Source organism: Dromaius novaehollandiae, chromosome 9, assembly GCF_036370855.1.
Source record: "Dromaius novaehollandiae isolate bDroNov1 chromosome 9, bDroNov1.hap1, whole genome shotgun sequence".
NCBI lineage: Eukaryota > Metazoa > Chordata > Aves > Casuariiformes > Dromaiidae > Dromaius > Dromaius novaehollandiae.
The window spans coordinates 19,185,296-19,211,570 of NC_088106.1; the positions used below are offsets into that span (position 1 = coordinate 19,185,296).

Genomic DNA, 26,275 nt, shown 5'->3' on the forward strand with positions numbered 1-26,275 from the left:
TCTAAGTTATAAATAAAATAAGGAAGTCTGCTAAAAAATTCACTTCAAAAAGTACAACTCATCATATCTATCCTTTATGGTCCAGACAGTCTTTTCAACCCTAACAGACTTGCCAGAATGGGAATTATTGCACGGTGGCTTTCTGCGGGCCTCAGGCTTTCATTTGCAAACAAACATGCTTATGTGGTATCCAAAAAATATTATAAATGAAGGTATATGTTTTAGTACCACTCCGACTTAAATTGCCGTTTTGTCTTTGTATGTTTTATTCATCTATGAAGGGAAGGGTTCAGTCTTTTTAACTTTTTTTTTTTTTGAGTGCTTTTGTTGTAATTAATACTGCATTGTTTTCTTAGCAGGCTTATGATCAGAAAAATATTAGACGGAGAGTTTATGATGCCCTTAATGTGCTTATGGCAATGAACATAATTTCAAAGGAGAAAAAGGAAATCCGATGGATTGGCCTTCCTACAAACTCAGCTCAGGAGTGTCAGAATCTAGAGGTAAAGTGAGGTAGATGGGAAATTCTGTATAGTTGATGGGTTGTGATAATGGAGCTATTTCAGAAGAGTTTTTTTCCCACAGTGTAAACCTGATTTTTATATTCATAACGTGCAAGTATCAGAATCACTTTTCATATTTCAGTAAACTGAAATGATATGCTTATGTATTTTTAGTTCAGTTTTATTTAGCATACATTACATGAAGTTTTTAAAACTGTTTACACCTTGCAAAAAATGAGCACTGATTAAGGCAGGGATAACATCAACCTTAAAGTTAGTAGTAGCCTGAATTAACCACAACCAATTAAAATTCATGGTACAATTATGCTGACAAAGTGGTATACATTTGAAGGAAGCCTATTTTGCTATTAATGCGTGCTTTTGCTATTTAATGGTGCTTCGAGACACCATTAAAAGGAAATTGAATATAGAAATAATTGTGTTAGGATGTCAAGTTACAAACTAGCAGGAAAAATTTAAAGTTTTCCATTGTTTCTTCCAGCAGGCTAAAAGTTACCACTTTTTTGCAAGGCTGACAGACTTTACATGCAGAAATGTTGCTTGTCCTTCAGGGCAAATGCTCCATACATACAAAGCATAAGTTACAGTAGTCACTATCATGAAATACATCTTAACATGTATTGTATTTGTGATATTTGTTGCATTAGGTAACTTAAAAGGCTGAGAGAGATTTGCCTGTCCAATACAAAACAGTCTATGTTGGGCAGGTTCATTTACATGTATTGTCTTTCTAGATGTACTAAGAAAAATGCTTTTATTATCTTGTCTATTAGAGCTGCTTGGAAAATACATGCACCCAAGGAGTGTGTGTATGCCTGATCGCTATACTTCAGGAGGGGTTTTTTTGTTTGCTTGTTTTCAAGCGATTGATAAATTTGTACTTCTTGTGCATTCATGGGAATGCATTATCCCCAGTATAGGTTATTGTTATGAATAATAAACTTGAATTTCATTGTGTTACCTGCAATGATCATATGCCAGTCACTGTTTCAGGCTCTAATTACATACGCAGAAAATGGAAGTGGGGCAGATTTTCTTAAAATGTTGCTTTCTGTGACATACTAGGAAATAAGGCTGCATTTTCATGGTGCGTAAACCAGAAAATCGATTTCCTTATGAATCAGTGTAAAGTGCCAACTCTTCTCAAAATGTAATTCTGTAACAAGGATATCTGAAAAAAATCAGTGCAGAAAAGCCTGTTATACAGAAAATACATCTAAATTAAATCTTTCTTTAATATTTAATTGCTTCTAAGAGTTATGTGTTTGTCCCAGCAGAGACAGTCATACACTGTGCTTTGAAGGAAGCATTTCAAACATTAACTGGGAAAAAAGGCATCATAAACAAAAAAGTTTTTTTTTTAAGCCAGCTAAGATTTAAAATATTACATCATTTAGTTTCAGTAATTAAATGGAAAGGTAATTTAAGCTGAGTTTAATATTTCTGGGAACAATGATACAGTGTTGGTAGCAACAGGAAAATTTAGGAAAAACATTTTTAAAGCAAAATGGCTAGCACTGTAGCTTTGTCAAAACTGCCCAATTCTTTAGTGTTTCCCACAAAACACTATTTAAAATACAGCTGGTTATATCTGCAGTGTCAGTAGGGATGCAGTACTATTACTGTCTGGAACATCGTCTGTTCAAGTTGAGGACAGCTTTGCCCAGTAAACTGGCATTACTAAGCACTGCTGAAAGAAAGTGATTCCATGCTGATGTAGATGAAGCAAATGTTATTCCTCTGTCCCTTCTCTGTTGCTGAAATCTTGTCAATTCAATCAAATCTCAGATGAGCAGTCAAAAAAAGTGGAGGTCACCTGTAACTTCCTGGTACGGCATTAGAAAGATGTAGGAGATGATCCAGTGCCCAGTCTTCATACCTTTATCTCAAGTCACTTGCAACTGGGAGAACAGTAGAAGGGACATGCACAATTCCAAGAGCTGGGGGGGCGGGGGGAATCCCAAACACCCTCCCTGCACCTGCAAAATCCCAAGTGCTTAATTTGGTGGTAATCAGCACTTCCTTTTCCTGATTGGCACTCATACACAACATAGAGGAGGAACTGGTGGGGAAATGGTACAGTCTCTTGAAATAATTGTGATTCTTTAATGAAGTTAAAAATGATTGAAAAAGAAAAAAATTATAGTTGGTTAGTCCTCTTTCATGGAAAACTCCATCATGTGATTAGTCCATTTGAAAAAGAAGATGACATGACAAATGGTTATGGCTGAAAAGATTTTGCAATTTACTTACCATGCCCTGGAATTCACCACCATTTACAAAGGGAAAGAACAGATTTTGGTAACGGTGCTACCACACTGGTCACTTTAAAGCCTGTTCAATTTGGCACAATGAAACAGACAAGGTAAATTCAGTAATTATATTTGTGCATTTACATTTCTATTTTAAGATAGAGAAACAGAGGCGGATTGAACGGATAAAACAGAAGAGAGCCCAGCTACAAGAACTGCTGTTGCAGGTATGTTTAATTGTATTTTTCATATTTCTCTCTATACATATAGATGCATAGATATATAAAATGAAGTTATCAAGTAAGAATCCAACATGTTAGAACTTCTGAAGTTCCTTCTTGACTTATTTAACAACTATGGTATACTAAGGGGAAAAAGTTTTAGAGGTGACCTTTCTGGCATCTGGTATGGGGACCTCTTACCTGCACTTCACTTCTTGGTTCATTTTTACCTATTGTAAAACAGCTTCTTGTATTGACTTACCACAACCCTGTATAAATGTTCTCCAAGGCTTTAGCATTATCTACAGTAGCGAGAATGGGAACAGCTCGAAGTGCTCTAGTGCACTTCTCTGACTAGTTCCTGTTAAAAATTTTCTCTTTTATTCTAAGGAAAAAAATCTACAGCTGAACTTCAGTAAAAATGTACTAAGCTTTGGGGAGGACAGACACTTCTGGCTCCTAAGAATGAAAGGCTGGTAAATCCAGCCCTTTTACATTCTGATACGCACCTAGGAAAACTTTGAGACTATTTGAATTTTGGCTTAAATTGGAGAAATATCATATTTCAGATGCAGCTCTGTTTATAAAGCGGCATTTTGTAAATACAGTTATGAACATTCTTAAATGTTTTGGCCTGTGCACTTTGAGTAATTCGAATACAATCAAAGTTTTGTATGAAGTTACAGGCTAAGGTTAAGCACAGTTAAGTTAGTAAGATTAAGTTACAGACTTAAGGCTAATGTGTGGTGGGGTTTTTGCTGTGGTACTAATGTAATGATACAATTTTAATGTAATTAGATACGCACTGGAACTTTAAATATATGATGCTTCTCCTTTTTTCAGCATCAGAAATAGTTTTTCTATGTAGAAGGGTACAGTTCTAATTCCATCTGACCTAATAAATAAATAAGCAGCTTCTCTAAGAGCAACATGAAATTAACCTGGCAAGTCAGGCCCTCAAATACCTGGTGTGAAAATGACCGATTTGCAGTTTCTTACTATCTACGACTGTCATTATATCCTTAATTATGTTCACTGTCAAATGGTTTACTGGCCCTTCTGGGTTTTGTCTGTCTATCTTCCCCTTAAATGGAATAAATAATGCCTCAGTGTGGGCAAGCACACTGACTTGCTTCCAATCCCAAAATAACATTTCCTACAAATACGTATTTTCATACATACAGAGATATGGGCCTAAGAATCCAATAGAGAAGAAGTGGTGTCATAAACAGCCCCAGTTTAACACTTTAAGGGGAGAATTTCAAAACTAACTAGTTAGAGGAGAGAAAAGGGGGAGTGGATGGGAAGGGGAAGAGGATATGGATCAGGAATGCCATAATTCCCATTAACTTTTAAGTGTAATTAACTCCTAGTCTGAGGTAATTATGCATATAAACTAACAGAGAAGATGTTTGACTGAGTTTTCAAAAGGAGCTGGGAGGTATTCTCTGCCAAACTTCATTGCACCATTCTTGTTTCATCTCCAGGGATTGCAGCGGGGGCATATGCATTAGGATATGCATGAAAAAATAGAGTTTAACTTCTGTTGTTCCTGGCCAGTTTCACTAATAAGTGCAAAGGGGAAATTAGGCCAGACTTACTTTTGACAGAAAATTACTGGAGAAATTGATATTTGGCGAATAAGAGCTATTAAATTCCAACTCTTGGAAATGTTGATGTCTTCATTTGAATGTCAGTGATTGCTTTTTCTTTCTTTCTTATAGCAAATAGCATTCAAAAACTTGGTACAAAGAAATCAGCAAAATGAACAGCAAAATCAAGGCCCTCCAGCTTTGAACTCTACAATACAGCTGCCTTTCTTAATAGTCAACACTAGCAAAAAAACTGTCATAGACTGCAGCATATCAAGCGATAAGTGAGTGTGTTGTGGAATCAAACTTTAGAATATTATTTTCTTTGTGGACTGGAATTTTTCTTTGAACAAAATTTTTTTTTTTAGTTTACTAAAATTAATTGTGCATTTAAGTTTTTCTTCATTTCTTTTCCCCTCAGTGTTACTTCCTTCCATTTTTATATATATATATAAAAAAGGCATGTGTGTGTATATATATAATATATATACACACATTACACACACACACCAATTATATACCATATATATATATAAAAATAAATAATGCAGCCACATAACCATTAGTCAGAACAGGCTGACTTTTACTGTTGTAAAAGGCATTTCAGAATGACATTCCAAGGAGCCTACACTGCACAGGAGACAGCAAATTGTTATATACTAGGACTGCACCAGCTTTTCATAAAGGCATATGCTGGTGCTTCTGAATTCTTACTTCTGTAATAGCGTAAATCTGTTTATTCAGAAATACATGGTGATCCATGTAACACAAAAGTAACTTCCTAGAGGTAACAATAACAGCTTTGAAAGAAATGGTTGACATCTTTCAACAGCAAAAGGTTTGTACCTAGCTCTTCAAAGAAAAAAAGGAAGGAAGTGATGCAGAAACTTGAAACATTTCCAGTGTAAGCATATGTATTGTTGCTACAGTTCCACTCTTTTCTGTTAATCTGAAAATCGTCCACTTATATACTTCTGGGAGCTTATGTTCTCCATCCTGTGAAAGAATGACTGAAAGTATGGGGTATTATTACGTTAACTGTTAATCAACTTCTGACAACCAGTTTATTGGCTGAAAATAACTTTGTTTCAGCTATTATGGGTTACAGATTTAATGCTGTAGTGTACAAATCCTGTATTGAACTTCAAAGTGAATTCAGATACAGCAAAAATAGAAAGACGGTCCCTAATTACCTAAACACCAATGTGCCAAAAGCAACACCTAGTAGAAGTAGAATTGTTGTAGAATACATATAACTGAAGCCCAGTATATTCTGTGACAAAACTTTTGGAATAATCCCACCAGCACGCCAACTCAGCAAGTTGGAAATTTTAAGATTGGTATTGATTTAACTTAACTATACCCTTATTCTATAGATACACTATACAGTTCTCACTTAAAACACTGTTCTGTATATAGGTTTTAAGTCATTAACAAACAATTTCATATTGAAGCTTCAGAATTGCTGCTTTGAATTTGTCAGTGATGAAGCTAAACTTTGGCTATCTAGAGGTACAGCATGTGCATAGACAATCACAAAGTGTAAGAAAACACTACCGCTAAAAATGAGCACACTGAAATAATTTAAATTGTTGATATTTCAATTTATATAACTGGGTTTCAATATTAACATCACCCTGAGATCATGAAGTGTGCAATCCAAACTAAACACGCTTTCCACTGTGATTATTATTTGTGTAACTGATTAGTGGCAGCAGCAGTGTGTAGATGAACAGTGCCCGAAACTGCTAATATTTAAACCACTGTTATATTGATCTGCTGAATAAGGCAGCTGTCAAAGTGTGGTTACTCAATTTGGAGAATTCCAGTACTCCAATTTCCTGGAGCATTTGCCAAACTATTTTGCCCTGCCCAACACCACTGCTGGCAAACTCAGTTGTTTTCCCTTCCTTCTCCCAAACAACATTTATATAAACTATTGTTTGGTTTGTATTTCTGATGCACCAGCAGGTGCTGTTAAAAAGTCCGGCAAACAGATGACCCAGTGTAACATCACAGTGTTGGTCAGTCAAAATCATATTTACAGAGGATCTCCCAAAGAAAATCACTGCTTGGGAAAATATACATAGGGGGAATTACCTACATCTATCCAAAACAGAATGAAATTTCTGGCATGTAAGATGATGAGTTTATTGGACAATTTTTACTTAGTATTTGAGAAGGCACACATGTGCCAAACAGCACAGTGGAAATGACATTTCTGAAGCTGGAGTAAACAAAAACAGAGAGTCACCAGATAAAAATAAAAGTCAGAAGTCATGCTGAAAAGACAAAGCATCTGAAAAAGTAAGTCAAATACAGCATACAAATGCTAGAATTCTTAAAAGGTGAGAGACACAGAAACCAGAATACCTAGTTTTAAAGTAGGTAAGTTCAGAAAGGAAGATGGGTAAATATAAAGGGTAAAAACACATGCATGCATCAAGGACTCTGAGTTTCAAAAGAAATGCAGAGCTCAGACTTTTTAATAATAATAATAATAAATCCCAAGAAACAGTTCAGCACAGCTAACAACAGCATAGAAAGCAGGACATTAAAAGAAGGACAACAGCTTTCCAAAAGGTAAGTTATATCCAAACAGGGAAAAGAACAACACGTAACAAGCTAAACATAATAAAGCAGATGAGTAACTTCTTAAACACAAACCTTTCTTCAGTACAGAAACAGGAAGCTTATAAAGAGCTTATAGGGCCTGTACATTATCAAGCTGTATAAGGGAGCAATCAAAGGAAATACAGCCACAATTAAAAGATTAAAAAAAAAAAAAAATTCCCCTGTACATGACTAAAAGAATTACTCTCAGACAGTGGAGCTTAAAGATATTTTTATGTTAAAACTGTGTGTGTCTGTATGTATGTGTATTCAGACATTAGAATCTGACAGAATTTAAGTATCTCCAAGTTGGTAGAATAATTCAATAAGAGGAACAGTAACAAATCACTGGGAACAGATGGTGTTCACCTTAGTATTATAAAGAAGCTCAAGTGTGAAGTAGTATATAAAGCTAATATTAAAACTACTTTGTACCCGAAGAATGGAAGGTGACAAATAGGACACCTTTTTTAAAAAAAAAAAACCTAACTGATCGATAAACAGATTAGTGTGTAGACCTTACAGCAAAGATTCAGACATGTGAATAAGTACCATACAACATAGAACAAATAACATAGCTATAATCAAATGAAGTCATGCTACCTCCAATCTGTCAGTCAATGAGCATGTGAAACAAGGTAGTCCAGTTGATGTTACAAGGCCACTCCATAGCAGCCTTTAAAGAAAATAAATGGAATGAGGGAAAATTCATTCATGAATTTAATAATTGGCTAAATGTTAGGAAAGAAAAGGTAGAACCAAAGTGTAGGTTATTACAACGAAGGGGGAAGGAACAGCAAAATCCCACTGGTTTGTCATGATAAAAAGATGGAAGAGTTAGCTGACAATAATTATTCAAGGAAATAAAAATGAACGCCTACTGAAGAGCTAAAGAACTAAGAGATAACATACCTCTACATGACAAATTAGCAGATGAACTTCATTTCTGATGAAATTTACACTTACCTATGGAGAGGAAGAGGAAGGAACTGTACTCAACTGTACATAAACAATATTGGCCTCTGGACCTAGCTTTTAGCACTGAATAATAAGATGGCATTGCAATAGATCATTCTATGAGACCAAAAGTGCATTGCTCAATAGTGGCCAAAAAATGTTAGGAATTATTAGGAGAAAGAGTAAGGAATAAAGTTTAAAACTTTAGTTTGTGTGTCATGCTTTTATATCTGAATATTATATGCTCTCCTGGTCAAGATTTCTTGGAAGAAGGTATAGCAGAACTAGGAGAGAGACAGACACAGGAGGGCAGCAAAAATGACTAAAGCTATGAAAAGGCTTTCATAGAAGGAACAGATAGACTCTTTGGCCTAGAAAAGAGAGGACAGTGGATTCATAGAGGTCTGAGAAATCACGGGCGGCATGGGGCATGTGCATATAGAACAGCTATTCAAAGTTGCTATTAAAATTAGGAGACATTAAAAGACATTATCAGGTGGCAGATTTCATACAAAAAGAATGCAAGTTCTTTTTTTGTAACAGTTTAACTATGCAAACCTTAGCATTTAATGTTGTACCGAAAAGTTACACAGGTTCAAAAGGTGGTCATGTGAAGTCACTTAAAGAAAATCCTTAAATAGCTTTTAAGGACAAAGGTAGAAAAAGCATAGGGACTTCCCAGGTCAGAGGCTGCTAGAACCTATATTGGAGCCGTATTACCATAAGTTTCTCCTGTTCTTACACTGCTTTCTTATTATCCAGTATTTGGTCATAGCTGGAAAGAGAACTCCAAGCTACACAGGCTCTTCTTTTTTGGGGGCATACTATGACCATTCTTATTTTCTTAAGAAAGGGAGGGTTTTTTTCAAACTAAATTTGGGAATATAGACAATTCCAAGACAACACATCAGAGGAAAAATGTGGCGCTATCAGCAAATACTGCCTTTAACACTGTACCATATAGCTGAATTCTGTTATTACTTATGTACAGCTTGCTGGATTAGGTATGACTGCATTCTTCCATACCCCATTTGTCTCAGTACAGTTGCATCACTTTAACTGCATCAGTCCAGGGTAGTATGAACATAGTTGTACAATCACAGTATAGTGACACTTACTTCCCTTTTGATGTGGTTAAGCTTAATTAAATATAGCTGTATGAGCAATATAGGTTATACAAGTATCACTGTATGAGCTACAAAATAAATGCCTGTAACTAACAGTTATACCTAGTACAAAGCATGTGCATTTGATAGTAGATGCAATTTTTGTGCATAGACACAGAGTAACATGTAACTTTGCCCAATTTAGTTGGATCAGGTGTAAAAATTAGTATGAAAAAACCCAAAAATATCCACATGACACAGTAGCTTTGGGAGGCAATTGGAAGACCCACCAGTAAGTTATCTTTTAAAGACTGGATTGCTTTTCCAGGGATAGGGATTTGTCAGCAGAAAAATGAGGGACTGGGAAATAAATCAGAAATAAGTCTTCTATTTTAATCCTTGGACCAATGCTAAGGAAATTTAACAGCCTGCGATTATAGCATAAGGCCAGTCTAGATGCCACATCTGGTGCTAAAAGTACGCTTCAGTTTTTGTTACTATTTCCACTGGTACATGCAATGAAAAACATTTTGAGACCCCTGCAGCAGAAATTCTAGGTTTTGAACATACTGGACTTTGAACACAGAACTTTACTAGCTGCTTGCTTACTTGAAAAAAATGCATCCAAAAAGCAAAATTATACCAAGGTAAATAGGTCAGTTCACAGGAGGAGCGTTGCAGATTAGAACAGAAAGTGAAATGTAAAAGAAGCAAAAACAAAACTCATTTTGGTGACGGGGCTGCAGATGACCTTTAGAAGTACTGGATTTAGTACAAGTGAAGGTTAATGTTTTAGTAAGACCTCTCTCTTCCCCTTTGAATCTGTTTAATGAGGGAGAAAAATTCAGACTATTTTCCTGCAATGGAAAAGTTGCTTTAATTGAGAAAGTACTACTTTAAAGCCTGTAGACATGCTAGGAAAAAAAAAATTGCTGCATTTTTTAAGGCCCATTTACAACACCTACCTTGCTGCATATCAAAAAAATAAATGCAAAGCTATGCTTCTTTTCAAAACCATCTCACTTTGACTTTTTATATGCAGATTTGAATACCTCTTTAATTTCGATAACACTTTTGAGATTCATGATGACAGTGAGGTGCTGAAGAGAATGGGAATGTCCTTTGGGCTTGAGGCAGGCAAATGTTCAGCTGAGGACCTAAGAACTGCAAAATCACTGGTGCCAAAAGCTTTAGAAGGCTACATCACAGGTAAGTTAGCTGCCACTTAAATATTGTTCCTGATCAAATTTATAACATTAACTAACTGAAGCAAATTTAATGATGTTCACCTACATAGGTAGATAGCATTTGAGGCAGTTTTATGAAAGCCTATACATAGAACAGTTGTTTTACAGTTAGTTTTGGAAGGCTTATCATAGTTTTCACATAAACTTAAAATAATTCAGAACAAGCTTCTGAGAGAGCTGCATTATTTTGCATCTATTTGCAGAAATTATTTAAGTAGCTAAAAGATAAGAACACAACTTTTCATTGAGTTAGTATTATTTTTTGAGTAACTTTGGATGTGCAAACAAACTGGAAGAGAGGTCTTAACCTCTTCTTTGTGTAAAGGAGGGAAGGAAAGAAAGAGAGCAGCTTGAGCTGTTGCGTATGATGCAAATGTGGCCCAGCTGCATTAGCACCCTGCCTGAGCTAGGTGAGCTCTGCTTGACTTGAACCACAGCTGAAGGAACTCATGTCTGCATTTGTCCATGCACACATGCCCAGGGAACTCTCAAATACATGGGTTGTAGGTTCTGCTGTCCTACTATCTCAGCCAGTCATTTTCACTTAACATGTGAAACAGTGATATTCAGATCAAAGACATGAACAGCAGGTGCTGTTTGAGAACTGAGCACCTCTGAATTCAGCAGGAAGATCCAGAGTTCAGGTAGGTGTCTCATGGGGAGGCTTTGATCTCTCCTAGTCACACTGTTTGAACTAACTGCTTTAAGGTCACACCTTAATAGACATAAACCTAAATAGGCTTCAGTGTTGCATCATTAGAGTAGAGCTGCTTAAATATTTAATTATTTCCTTTAATTATTGTCACACTGCATTATTTTTGCTCTACCTGAATCTTAAACTTGGCCTAACATTTTCTTAAGTTTTCTAGAGAGACTTCATCTCTAAAGGAAGTTTTACCTGATGAGTTGATGTAAACAGGCCTTCATTTCTGAGGAAAGTAGGAACGAAGCTGTTGCCCTGATTTCTCTACTAACTAGATACTGGCCTTGTTTTAATGACTGTAGTAGAAACCTGTCTTTTTTACAGGAAAAATTGGAAACTTCAATCTCTCCCCTACAGGGAGATTAGAAACTTCAAACATTTAACTTTTTAAAAACTTTCCTAATGTTGGTTGTCTTCTGTTGGCAGCATTTAATCTTCATATCAGGAGCTTTTAAATGTAGGTTTTATACTAAATATGCTATTCATTTTGCTAATCAAAATATAGTTAAATAGTCACAAAGCTAAACATGTATTTTTGTTTTCTTGATTTTATTACATGAGAGAATTATAAATGATTTTAATTCATGACATGGAAAAATACTGCTGGATATGTTAGAATTCAGTTACATTCACTAAAAAACAGTGGTTTTTTTATATGGCTCAAGATTTCAAACTATTTTGTATGCACTTATGCTTATCAAAACATGTTTGTTTTCCTGGTCTCTTTATCCTGTAGGTTTTTAAATTAAGAATTTATCTTTTCATTTCATTCGATTTTGAAATTATACACCCAGCCTGTATATGGCTGCACCGATGTCAAAAAGAGAAATTCCACCATCTATTTTTGTTCCTTGCAAGCTGACCCAACTAAAAATTACTTATGGCATGATTTGCCATCAATGCAGAAAAGGTGGTAGGAGCAGAACCAGTTCTGTTGGTCATGCTATAGCCTTGGAATAACTTAACTGCCCTGTTGTATTGAAGATGAAAATAAAATTTTCTATTTAATTTTAATACAGAATTAATTTATCTTCAGAGAATAGGTTTAAACTTTAAACTTATAGAAAATACTGTGTTAAACCACATTTTAGAGATTAAACTCTTCATATCTAAACTAGTGAGTAGCAATTCATTGGGTTTGTTTTAATAAACTCAATCATACCAATGTACTTCTGGAATGTTTTTTATTGAAAGCATTAAAGGCAAACAGTTAAGATGTTCCCGTGGAAGTGAGGAACAAGTAGTACTCTCTTTCAAAGAAACTAAATGGAAAAAACAGTTTCCAAGATTAAACATTCTTAAAGAATGTTGTGATTAGGGTAATTCCTCTAGTAGTGGATCAGCAGCCAGAAACCTATATAGAATTTTAATTATGAGGAATGTATTGATTTGCCTTTTCATTCAAAATGCTTTGAGGCAGTAATACACTCTTTAGGCATGGGTTATATTCAGTAGTAGTTTCAGGCGCTGAAAAAAATAGTCTGAAAGTAATGTTACTAGAGTATGTAGATGTAGTTAAAAGGTTTCTTTTATCTGTTGCTTGTAACTTAATTACACAGCGCAGATTTACAGTTGAGCATATGAATTGCATAGCAAAGCCTTCTAATGGCAGTAACTGGCAAAAAAGAGAAGTAGATTTAAATGTTTTGCACAATACTTGAAAAGGCAGCATTTGCCTGATTACATGTCTTCAGTTAAGTATAACTTCCGATTTTGACCTTGGCAGTCTTTATGCTTTGTTTCTTACACTGCAAGAGTAGTGAAATGCAATGCTAATAACTGGTTTCCAGAATTCATGGCTTGTTTCTGTAGCTTTCAGGATGGTGCTTTAAGTAGGCTTCAATTAACTACTCTACAAGAAAAGCAAATCATGTCTTTTATTTATTCACTGGGTATACTTATTACAGACAGTAAAGTACAGACAGTAAAGAGTTTTCCCACACTAGCTGACTCTATGAACTTAACTGCTGTAGAAAGCAGCCCCATTCTAATGTGTGTAAGTAGGTAAGTTACTTGAACTCATTGCTAAACTTACCACTGGCAGAGATTACTCTTAAGTCATTTCCTACAGAATGTTAATCTGACCTCAGTCTGGTCTTCTTTTTTCAGATAAGTACTGACTTCCAAACAGTAACAATAGCCTGTATTGTAATGCTTGCTAGTAGGACTGGATAAACACTTGGAAGAATCCAGTTCTAAACCAATTCAATGAAAGAAATGTAAAATTTACAACAAAACATGAAGCATCTCAGCTAAAAAACTTTTTTCTGAAATAACTTGCTTCACAGTTGCATTAAACATGCCAAATAACTTCCTTGGAACTGCTTAAGCCAACTGATACTGTGTGCATCCATGTATTTTCCTTTTAGAAGCATCATGGGTTTTAGTCATTCTTTAAGTGCCTTAATATGATAAAAAATACTGTCTTACTAGGTTTTCTACAGGTTACATGACATTTTACCAGAAAGACTTTTTTAATGTGTATTTTATCAAACCACTTTATTTAGATAAATAATTTTAGGTACTACATGGGTATGCTCCTCCAACATGATCCCCAGGTGTCTGACTCCCATGAAATCAGCAGAAATTGAGGCACCCTTAACACCATAAAGCAAACTACTCCACGTATCTTAAACTGTGTGACAGAAGTATACAGGGCCCTTTTCTGTCATTTGCTTGATTGTAGCTGATGCAGACTTCTAAATTTATCATTTTACCTTTTTACTAGCCTCACAAACGAGAGCAAGAGTAGAGGGTACAGCAGCTTAAACATAATTTACAGCAAAAATTAACAGTAAAGCGTTGCTTCAGCTAAGTAAGTAATCCAGAAAAAGTGATGGACATGAAACAGAATGTACTACACTCACAGTACTTGCCAGGTTCATAATGTGAAAAGAGCAATGTCGTTTCTAGGGTGTCTACAGTGTCACCAGCTTAATTTGGCATCCCCAGGTCCCATTCCTAATTATATACATTCCTGCCCATTCTCTTAACTTTAACATAACTACTTTCATTTGACCCCCCTCATGAGCTGGTTCAGGGTGCTAATCTGCAGGCTTTTTATTTGGCAGGGTAGTTTCTGACAACTTAGCATGTAGAACTAGCTATCCAAGGGTCCAAACCAGCACAATGCAAGTGTAAAGAAGAGAGTGAGAGGGCCCTATTTCTGCTCATCCAGCACTGGTTTAGAACAGCATGAACTGTTGTAGAACTGTATCCAGAGTACCGTCCTGTGGTAGACTTCCTCTTTTCCCTGGCTCCTCATAGCCCAGTTGGAAAACTGAATTTACAAGTACCAGGCAATCAAAGTACAAGGCAGTGATACATATCCATGAACCTTCTTTCTGCCTCATACACAAAATTCATACTTCTCTCCAGCCTACTTTTCAAAAAGAAAAGCTAGGTATTAGCCCAAACTCTTATTAAAACTCAAGCTAACTAGCAGTGACATACTCTTCTGGAATATGAAGCATGTGCACCCAGGTACACCCTTTCTAAAGACCAGGAAACAACATTGTGATACATCTCTAATCCACTTTATTAACCTAAATGCAGTGCTGTCATTCCAAATGGTTCAGAGCAGTGTGCAAGCATAGGCGGAAGCTGTCAAAACATGTTCTCTGTAAAACCAAAACAGCATTTAGGACAATCTTAATGAAAGCCAGCCAGCTGTGTCCATACTCGATTATTCTCATCTATTCACTCCTCACAGATCACCCTAAAGCTGCCATTTATTACTGTTTTCTGTCTTGTTCCAAGTAACCCCTGCTGAAATGTCAGCCTTGCTGTCCTTTCTCGTGTAACATATCTTTTAAACTACCTCCCTGCTATAATTCTCCACGGCACAAAGTGAAGTAGTCTGTGGCACCCTATGGATTGTGAGCCAATTTATGTGGCTGTGGGGGAAGCTGTGACAAACTACCTAATAGTCCCTGTCCTAGGCAATACATTGTAGCATCTCCAGAACACTCAAACTTAGTAAGAACACAGAGAAATGAGAAAGTGTATGTAACAAGTGCTTTTAGTTATTCTTCATATCTGCTATTATGAAGCAGTTCTGGATGAAATATGAATAGTACAATCCCATTTCACTGCCATCATGCTATACAGAACAGAGGTTTTTGTTAGGCCTGGGAAGGACTGTAAGTCAGTCCAGGTTTAATGAATCCTGCTGATGCCCCATTCAAGCACTGTGAAAAAGAACTAGACAGTTTCAGTAACTTTTATTTTGGTTTAAATCTCATGTGTAATGAACAGTATTCCCTGTTTGTGACTATACATGCCTTAGAGCAACACTAAACTAACTGGTAGCAGCTCTGGTTAGTGAGGAAGTAAAGAAAGAAAATCCAGAAATTCTCTTCCTCCTCCCAAATGTTTACTAGCTGCAACGTGAAGTACTAGTAGTTAGAAACAGCTCAGCTCTTTTCAAAGAGCTATTTAATATGAAAGTCATAGCTGGCTGATTATCAAAAATAGCTCTATAAAAATGTTTTATGTTTATGATTACTTAATGCTAATACTAATCAGCAAAAGACATGAGAGCTAGGCCCCATCTCAAACACAGTGAAAACATAGTACTGAGGTACCTCAACTCCAAGACAAGTAGAAGCCAAACAAAAGCCCCTGCCATGGTTCCATGGGGGTTGGGGGGGGGGGGGTTGGTTCCTTGTTCAGCTTAATTGGGGCCTACATAGCAATGTCTCTACTTTGATGAAACGAGTTTTGAGGGTCTTGCAGTAATACTGAATTCTTTGAATAAATCTGCGACAAGCCCTCCAACAGACATGAATGGGTTACTTAAGATCCTCGTAGTATTTGTTTTCAAATTCCCTAACAAATAATACCTGTTAGTTGTTTCCAGTCATGAACAATTCTGACAAGAGAATTGGAAAACAAGTTCTTTGACTTGTTCCTAATTCAGCTTACAGTTTTTTCTGTTCATTTGTTTTCTAGATAAGGCATTTTTATTGACCTGCCCAAATTCCATCTCAAAATAGCTTTCTGTCTTCCATCTTAACCCAAAAGCTAATTCTTATAATCTATTTTATTCCTAAAATTTACTGTCTCTAGAGAAGAAACTTACACATCACACATACGGTATACAAAAATCTCGCTCTCTTACATTCTCAAGACTAAATCTTTTACATGGTCTGTTTGATCCAAAGCTGGTGGCCATTTCTATTCAAAGTGCATCAAAATGGTTTAGGTGTTACAGCTAGCAATGAGACCACCAAGGTGAAACTGCCTTCAGCCATCAGAACACACACACACACTACTGAAATGCATGCTCTCTCCTTCACTGCAGCATCTCCAACCCTGACACCTACAGCTCCAGTCAGTCATACCTTCAGCAAATGCATTTGTAGCTCTTGATAGGATGGGTCTGTAGTAGTAAGTTTTCCATGAAGGACTCCAAACCTCAAATTTCAGGTACCTGTGATTGCATATGGCTACTGCTGGGCTCACCTGCAGTGTGAATTCCTTCAGACAGGTTCATACAACTAAGGTTTCAGAGGAATAACCACAGTTCTTCCAGATGCAAAGGTCACATGTACTTTTTTTGTTTGTTTGTTTGTTTTGTTTTTTTTTTTGTTCTCCCTTCCTTCTCCCTCAGACTCCTTCTAGCTATGCTGCAATTCCACAACTGAGATCAGATGGAGAGGCCACTGAGCATGCTACACCATATACCCGCTTACATGCGGAGTATGAGGCGTGCAAGGCTTAAGTACATCCACACACACTGGGGAACAGATATTAAAAAAACAAACAAAAAAAACCCACACTCATCTTGATTAAACAGGACATCTACAGTATAAAAGCAGCATTCAAGCTACTGGTACCCTCTCTTCTAAAATAAAACAAGGAATCCCAAATCCAAATAGAATGCAAAGTTGTTCAACATTGTAAAGGAGGAAAAATTGTAACCATAATGCATGCAAATATGCTTTCTTCTAGATATGTCTGCAGGATTTTCCTGGATGAACCAAGGATTATTTTCAAATTCAGCACAAGCAGCATCACATATAGAAGTAACAGGAGGCACTTCTGTTTCTAAATCAAGGTAACTAAAGTCTTTTTTAATTCAAGGATATTGATGCTTGTGGTACTTTCAGGACCTCACTATTTCATACTATTTAAAAGCAGAAAGTGAGATCTTTCCCATTACACTTGCTTTTTATTGTGAAAGAGTCTCTTATGCCATCTTCCTTGATAAAGTAATTGTTTGAAAGGCCAAATCAACTTGTTTGAATTTCTGAACATACTGTTTTCTATTGTTCAAAGGAGTAGAATCACTTCCAAGCCTTTATTAAAAGAACAGAGTTTTCCGGTTAAGGTTAAATGTCTGTCTGGGCACAGACTACAAATAGATAATTATATGTGGAAGAAAGCCTGATAATACTTATGAAGAATATAAATTAATATTTTGTGACTCAATGCACTATTGCTTGAGGTCTCATGGAAGAAGTTTTGTCTACACTGTCTCTTCATAATTAAAAGCAAACCAAAAGCAAAAAAAAAAAAAAAAAAAAGACAAACCACCCTCCCCCGCAGCACGCGCACACACTTTCACTGGCAGTTACCCATACCTTTGAAAAAGAAAGGGGGTGGAATTATTCTGGGTCAGGGTATTCTTTATGGCATTTAATAGCTTCATTTCATTTTGCATACATTTCTGTGTGTAGGCAAAACTGTGATGGATGTATTCCTGTCTAAGCTTAAACACACACACACAAAAAAAGCAGCCTTACAATGATCATCTTCTCCCGCTATTTTCCAATATTTTCAGCAGTTTTCTTAACTATTAGCTGTATTTTATGTAAAAGCTTTTGGGATGTTTCCTTGTTGGTAGCATTTCTTTTCTTAAGGGAATAGCCGAGGTCAAAAAGAAAGCTTAAACCTTCCTGAGAAATCCTCTAAATTTCAACATTTCTGTTGTTTTGATAGTGAGAATCCAGGGTTGTGTTTGGATGCTGAAGTGGCCTTAGCAACTGGGCAGTTCCTCGCCCCTAGCAGTCAGCAGTCCAGCAGTGCAACATCACGCTACTCAGAATCACGGGGAGAAACGCCATGCTCATTCAATGATGAAGATGAAGAGGATGAAGATGAAGATTCTTCCTCCCCAGAATAAAGACAGTAGAAAACTGAGTACACAAAATACTGCTCATACATGTTCTTAATGAGAGCTCCTGTTTTGGATTTTATTTAAGTTTCTTGCTTTTGTTTGCACTGTGTTCAGCGAAGATTCAGAACAAACACATCCAAATTTGAAATTGAAAACTTTTTGTACTTGAACACAGAGTGATATGCAGACACAGAGCAAAGTGTTTTTTATCAACTACAACCAAGGAAAAGAACAAAGTCCCTGGAGATCTGGCAAAGTAAACATCAAGTTCACATTTTCCATCTTGGGACATTCTGTCTCAAGTCTCTGTCTTCCCCTTATCCTAACCAGATGGAGAAGAAAACAGGGTCAGTCAACAAATGCTGATTTTCACATTGTTTTTTGGCTGTGCTACCTTAAAAAGAAAAAAAAAGTGCGTGCACATTCACGTGCTAAAATAGCTATTTAAAAATATCTTGTATGAAAATTATTATAGGGAGAGGGGCTGTTAGAGTGTTTGCTTTTTTCTGTTCAACTTGCTGTATAGAAGAATCTTAAAGTAATATAAATTGCAAGTGATTAAATGAATCTTGAAATAGATTAAATCCATTTTAGATACTCTAAAAATAATATTAGTATGTCTCTTTTGAAAGGTTCCTATGTTCATTTATACTGCAGGCCTAATTTATTTATAATAAGTGATTATTCTTTGCCATTATTAAGCAGTCAGGATTAAAATAGCAGTATTCTCTGCACCAGCTTTTTTTCAAGGAAAAAAAAAATAAGTGAAAAAAATTGTATTTATAGATTATAGTGTATCCAGTGTAACTTCTCCTTTACTGTTCTAATTTTATAATCCATTTGATTTTACAGCATGTATATTTTAGAAAAGGCCTCTATGTTAAGAATCTTGGGCAACATCTTTCGGGGCAGGATTTTAAAATTCAGGGCAGGCAAGTCAAACTTTTGAAGTCGCAGGTTAAGATACTTAGGAAGAGAATTCAATTTTGACAATTGATAATTGGATTAGGATTATAATAATACACTAATTTAACTTGTTTACAGTTAACTTCTGTTGCACGCACCTTCATGCGCCTTCGGAAAATACTAATACCAAGCAACTTCTTAAAATAATTTGTGGCTGAAGTTACACAACATGAATCACATCTGAACAGACAAATTAGGCTTACAACAGGAGGCTCTGTATTCTATACTTAAAATCACATCCAGTCACAAAGACTTGAAAAAGAAATCTTTAATAGCAAAGCAAAATACAGTATAGGTGGTACTCTTCCAATGGTGTTCTAACATTCAGTATTTTAACTAGTCTTGAAGTTAACTATTTTTAATTAGGTGACTCCAGTTAAAAATAAGTAAGTTAACTCCTTTTTAGTTTTTATACTACATGTAAATAGTGAACTATTTCTAAGTACCAATATATTAGCTGTCAGAACACAATGACTTTGTCTCTGTTATGTAGTTACAGATTAGGCAACTTGTAATACCTTACTCACTTGAACAATGGTGGCAAACTATATTCCTTGATTGCTGTGGCTGTTACTCTACCGCAGTATGAGGTCTGTCCGCATTATCTTTTCCAGACAAATCTGCACTCAAGCCAACATGATCCCGAACTAGTAAGAAAAACTGAGGCTTTAGCTAGAAAGCTACCTGGCTGTTCTGCTGGAGTTGGCACATGACTAGCTATATACAGGACAGGTATAACTGCAAGGAGCATTCAAGCACACCTGCACTCTCACATTAAAAATTAAAACATCAAGGTAGAAACTTTCAACAGATAGTTTAAACTCCTACATTTGATGTACAGATAGGATGGCACCATTATTTAGGCATAGCTCTCATTTGAGTGAATAGAGCTATCTAGGTTACACAAATGATTTGCAAATGCACAAAGAAGAAAATTCCTGTGTGCTTACCATGTTATTCGCCCTCTGGGCAAGACTGTTAGAGTGTCCTACTATGCACATGGTTCATAGACAACAGCTGACCAAGGGATGTACACTAACCTCACTTCAACCAAATCTGTAACACTACCTCTGCATGAAGAAAAAAAGCTTTACAAGTACAAAAAAATGTTCTCACTGAGGGATTCAATGCACTTGATTGAAGTGGCTCACTTTTGTAGTAAGAAGAGGAGGAGATATTCCAGGCATACTATTATGGAATTATCAGTTTTAGGAATGACATTTCATACAAACAGATAATTTTTTTTATTCTTAGTATTACTTTGTTTTTGGAAAACTATCCTGTCAACTTTGACTGGAGATGGAAAATTCAAAGATACCTGATATGCACAGGACATCCCAATGCACTCTTAAGGACAGAACATTTTTTTAAAGTAATTCACTCTTCCGCCTGACCCCATACATTAGGGGACATATCTGACTTTACACTTTCTTTACATTTCCCATTCAAAATTTGCATAAAAAGAAAAACCAGCAAAACACTAATCTAAACAATTGTTAAAAGAGGAACACTTTGCATTATTAGAAGCTGGTAAAAAAACTTCTTGCCCAGAAGTGTAAGGTATTTTCTTAGCTTCATTGTGCTTTCTGCTTTTGAGGAGGAAGGTGTTCTGTGAGATCTTGTTCCCACTGATGTCCATTTCCTTCAAAGCAGCAGACTGCACAGCTACTTGCTTTCTGGCAAACTTTGAGCTATCAGCCACTAGGGTTTTTTTGTGGGGTTTTTTGTTTGGTTGGTTTTTTAATCTAGGAGCACATAACATTTATGTAGACAGTTGAACCATGATTTCCTTTTTTTTTTTTTCCCCCTCCTTCCCCTGAACTAGTTAAATACAAAGGACAAAACAAGTTTGAACACTTAGAAAAGACTTCAAAAGGAAATTCTTCCCTTGGGATTCTTTGTGCCAAGTTCCAGCTGAGAATGAAGAGCGCCAGAGCGCTGTGGTCTTGTGGTTACACTAGAGTCTGGGAACTAGGAGAATTCTGGTCCTCATCCAGCCCTAGTCACTCCCTATACGATCTCAGGCAAGTCATTCAGCCCTTCTTGCTCATATTAGCTGACACATTTAAAAAAAAAAATAGTAGAACCTCACAAAACATAGATGTTGCATCTGAATTGAGCTCTGAGCAATTATGAGTAACAAGAACATTAAGTAATCACACAGTTCCCACTAAGGTAATGGCAGTAGGCATGTTCAGTTGCTTCAGCATGCAGGCTCTTCCTCTGAGGGCCACCAGCAGACATTTTCCAGAGTAATACGGTCATTAACAACACTGGTTTTCCCATTTTCTATTCAGCTGCCACTGTCTTCTACTCTGTTGTGCAATACACTTAATATTCATTCAAATGAAACAACCAGCAACTGGTACTAGATTGTATCTCGTATAAGGCAGAGTTAACATTTAAATTTCCATAAATATCTGAAGTAGAACTTACAAGTGACATGTTTCTGTCTCTTGAAACACTATTGGTTACACATTCAGAAAGCAGTTGGCTGAAAGCAATATAATGCTGTGTATATATGCTTTTATATATACTGGAAGTAAACAGTTTTCTGGACTTATTTTATGGTGCTTGAAAACAATCTAAATTTAACTTAGAAAAACTTGTCACCACCACAAACTAGATGAGAAATTATGAGTGGGAGACAGCATTTTTCTACTGTGTGGAAATCAGATATAATGTTTGTGGATTTTGGTTTTAAAAGTTACATTAAAGTTGTGCCAGTGTTCTCATTTCAACACTGAAATTAATGGCAAAAATCCACCTAATCTAAGAAAGCATGTATATTTCAGTAAATGCTAAAGCACAGAACATTAGTTTAACTGAAGGCATGATTTTAACTAACTTCATTAAACTAATACAAGCCATACTGAAGGTATTTCCATTTTGGTTAAGGGGTTTGGGGTGGGGGTTGGCGGGGAGGGCTGTTCTTTTAAACTATAGCTTGGAAATATTCCTAATCTGTTTGAACAGCTGCGAGTTGAGTATACAGAATACTCAGAGGGATTTGTGCCAGTTAACTAAGTCAGGTTCGAGTAGCATGATGTAAAAAGGCCTAATAAAGCCAAATTTTAATTTCCCTTCTCCCCCCAAAAAACCCAAACCCAACACCCTCAAGTTTATCCATAAAACGATGGTTGAAGTCAGAATTCAACAGTTAAGGTTTAAAAAGTCAAGTACTCTTTCTTCTGAGCACGCCCACCCTTTTAACACAAGAGTATAGCTCAAATTTAATCTCATGTGAAACTAAGCACTAGGCAGTACTCATTTTTATAATTAACTGGCTCTTTACAGCTGAAACACTTTTCTTTTAATGAGCTGGAGACATTTGGGTTTTGGTTTAATTTAAAAACAAAGCAAGCAACCACAGGATATATTATATAGTGAACAAACCAAAACAAGTCTTCTGACTGTGATCTCCTGTTTGTATCTCTTCATTACAAGATTCTCTTGGTGTCAGGAGTTAAGTATTTAAGAAAATATATGCACGCACGCACACACGCACACACACGCACAGAGAAGCGGGAAAAAAACCATAGGAGCTCTGTAAAGTTTTGAACAATAAATTTTAGGAACAGTCATACTTTGAGGAAATGTTCTGTTTACTGTGAGCTTAATTTATTTTAAAGAGAGGCTGCAGTTCAGTTATCACAATGTCTGGGATATTTTATGGCTGAAGCCCTCTTCAACCCCTCAGCGTTGGAAAATTGTGCCTCTTGCAGCATTACTGATGAACCATTGAGAAGCTAAGAAAAGTTGGTGTGGAGGTTGTGTGTGGTTTTTTGTTTGTTTTTTTTTTTTTTTTTAAATGTGCCTCTTCAAGACTCTTTACCTATGTCCAAACTGACATGCCAGTAAAGCATTCAGAATTTGTCACGCACCTATCCCTCCAAGTATATCAGCAGCTCTAAATGCAGAGCTTGCTTCTAGCAGGCCTACACATAACCAAGTCCTGACACCATTACATTTCTCGAAACTCTCCTGCCTTAGACTTACCTGAGTTCTCAGATCAGGTTATATCTTTGCTATTTATGCTTCGGAATTGGTTTGGTAAGTGCTTTTTTATAAGTCTGTGAACAAATGTTCTCCTCTGGACCCAGCTGTATTGCCAAAAAAAAAAAAAAAAAAATGCTTATTCCCAGTTGTTCATTCCCTCTGCTCTGTATTACCATCCTGCTCATACAAGTATTTCCTAGCTCACTCAACCCAGTTACCTGAGTTAGCACTCACAGATACCTCCCCCAGCTGATGCTGACAGTTAGATGGGGGAACACTCACAAAAGCACTCAGCCCAGACAATCATAGGGGTCGTTTGTCACAGTTGTTTAGAGAGTGCTTGCTCACTCCACACCTTTAATATTCCCACTTTGTCCGGCCTACCTCAAAGATCAGCCAAAACCAAAATGTTTTCTTCCTGCATATATCTTTCTGACAGTATCCAACAATCCAACAGTTAGGACATGCATCTAAAGAGGCAGGAGACCAAAAATCCCTCCTCTGAATTGTGAGGAAAAGACATTTGATATAACCAGCCAAATCCTACGGGGGTGGAGGGAAAGTCTCCCACTTAGGAACAATGGGAAGCAAATGAGTAACTTTTTTTTTTTCTTTCTCCATTACGGAAAACAGGCTGACCTGGATCAGATACCTCCTTGTCAGAGGGGATGACAATTCCAAGCAGATACAGGAACATCCCAGTAGCCCAGAATTTCATCTCTTCCAAGTATTTTTTTATTGGCTAGAATAGGTGGCAGCCCACTTAATTTTCTGACTTCTCTAAATGCCATGTTTAAACGCATAACCCTCTCCACACCTAGGCACCTAACTTAGAAATATGAACATCAGTTGACAGCAGGAAACAGCTATCTAAAATTTAAATCCTGCTGTAGATTTAAATCAAACTCTTCTATGAGGTATATAGAAAACTTCTCCAGACAAAACAAGTCTTTCCCAGTGACTTGTTTTAAGCTTTTTATTGTTATCCAGGCTGAGTGAAACAGAGAAATTAATCCCTAGCGCTATGTGGTTCTCATGCCTTCCATGTAGCAGCAATGGCACATCTGTAAGATCGCGGCAATAAAAGAAGAAACCCCCACCACACACACAAAACCTTTTCCACTTAAATTTAAAGATAACTCGGTGGGAAAAATTCAGTTTATATTGCTTTGTTGTGAAGATTAAATTTGGTTCTTATGACAACCTTTCAGCAACACATAGGTTTGATTAAAGCTACCTTTAGGTCACATACAACTCTCTTGAATGGCCACACAAGTTAAAACATTGACCAGAAAGCATAAACTCCACAAAAATCAGTCTCCAATTTTTTGGTGGGTTTGTTCTATCTGTAATGTAACTTTAACAATTAGTAGATTTGGTTGCAAGTGATGCAGGGATTAAGTGGATCTCCCAAGATTTCCCAAGAAAACAACACCTGAATCAAAATGCATCACACAAGTTTCTGGCACATTCCCTTGTGTAAAGCCAGGACATATACATGAAAAATACTTCAGATAGAGAAGTTGTGCTATTGAGAAATACATGCAAACAATATGACTCTGTATCTCAAACATCTACTCTGAAAAAAATCTTACTTGAACAAGCCTGTAAGAACTGAGTTCATCCTCTTCCCTCAGGACTTGACTGCAAATAAGGCAACAACCTTTGTATTTGCATATTCTACATAGCACGAGGAACCACTAGCCAGCAAGTAGAGGCACAGTTTTTAAAACATTACATGGCTGTTGGCACTTGTAAGAAGATTTGGCAACAGATCAATCCCTTAATAATGAAATAATGCTGACTTACATATCAACCAATGTTACAGAGCCACTGCAATATGTATTATGAAGAAAAAAGGTGACCCTCCCATCTCTATTACAGTAACACTTTTTAACATAGCTATGTTCCACATGGAAATAACTTCTAGAGAGACATCCTTCTTATGTTTAAAATGCAGAAACCACTTAAAAGTCCATTAATTGTTTTAAATGAAATAGGTGAAGAGGTTATTTAGGGTTTGGGGATTTTTTTGTTTATTTTGTTTTTTTAAAGGAGGAGGATGCCAGTCAGACAAAGATATTTTATGCCAACTTTCAATGCTGAACTTAAAGGAAGCTTTGTAAACTTGGTGGATGGGAAGAAAAGGAGCACTAACAAATCTAATTCATGGCAATGCAAACTACATGGGATTTTAAATTTTAATTTACTATTTTAATCCACTATTCTTACCCTCCAAAATATCTATTAGAATACAGTATCACAAAAACATGTTGGCAGAAATCAAGAATTAAGCTTAAAGCATTTTCTCCCTTTTCCCATGCTACATTTCTGTATCTTTGGGAAAGTCCAAGTTGCCCACTCATCTTACACAATTTGCTACAGATTTTTGAATTCTCCATGGATTTCTTTCTTTCCAAATACCTGTAAATTATAAAGTTTTCTTTTTGCAAAAAGACTGCTATTAAGCTATCCTGTTTTTTTCCTTGATCGAATAGTGTTAGTTTCTGCTAACACATTGTACATGGCTAGGAGTAGCATAAAGAGATTGTGGGTACTATTTTATATGCTTTAAACACTGACACACAGAAATACAAAGAAAAATACATACACAAAGTTTTACTTTCCTAATAGGAACACTGGCATTAGCATATTGTATATTTGAACCAATAGGAAATATTACTTTGTAGTAGCACACACTTTGTAAATAAATACTTGTTATTTTTTTAATGGAAATTTTATAGAAGAAGCTATTTCTGTATACTCATTTGATCCCATGTTTACTGAAAATGCTGCAAGTGGGAATTGTACATTGCAAAATGGGGGCGGGGGGTAGGGAGCGGACAGCTGAGTGACATGAAAAGTATGTACACACTGGACAAAAACAATATCCAGCTGTTTGTGAACAGGAAAGAAGCTTTACTGTAGAGGAACATAATAAAAGACTTTCAAGGCAACAGGGTTGGGCTTGT

General features: G+C 36.3%; 2 protein-coding genes across 5 annotated transcripts in view; one reads left to right on the forward strand and one right to left on the reverse strand.

Annotated features, from left to right (window-relative positions):
* The window catches only part of TFDP2 (transcription factor Dp-2), a 76,566-nt gene extending 50,306 nt beyond the window's left edge, over positions 1-26,260 (forward strand). For 2 of the 3 annotated variants that reach the window (XM_064516863.1, XM_026101683.2), the window contains 6 exons: positions 357-503; positions 2,935-3,003; positions 4,722-4,873; positions 10,308-10,474; positions 17,171-17,276; positions 18,161-26,260. In XM_064516863.1, the coding sequence (XP_064372933.1) occupies positions 357-503; positions 2,935-3,003; positions 4,722-4,873; positions 10,308-10,474; positions 17,171-17,276; positions 18,161-18,344 (825 nt within the window). In that variant the 3' untranslated portion in view covers positions 18,345-26,260. The remainder of the gene's footprint in view (positions 1-356; positions 504-2,934; positions 3,004-4,721; positions 4,874-10,307; positions 10,475-17,170; positions 17,277-18,160) is intronic. The other variant, XM_064516864.1, reaches the window with a different exon arrangement.
* ATP1B3 (ATPase Na+/K+ transporting subunit beta 3) overlaps positions 1,944-26,275 on the reverse strand; it is a 62,222-nt gene continuing 37,890 nt past the window's right edge. Inside the window, exons 8-9 of one of the 2 annotated variants that reach the window (XR_010390502.1) lie at positions 8,115-8,168; positions 7,046-7,878 (exon numbers count right to left, since the gene is read on the reverse strand). The gene's annotated coding sequence lies outside the window, so the exon portion shown is untranslated. Of the gene's footprint in view, positions 2,859-7,045; positions 7,879-8,114; positions 8,169-26,275 lie in introns of those variants that run through there. The other variant, XR_010390503.1, reaches the window with a different exon arrangement.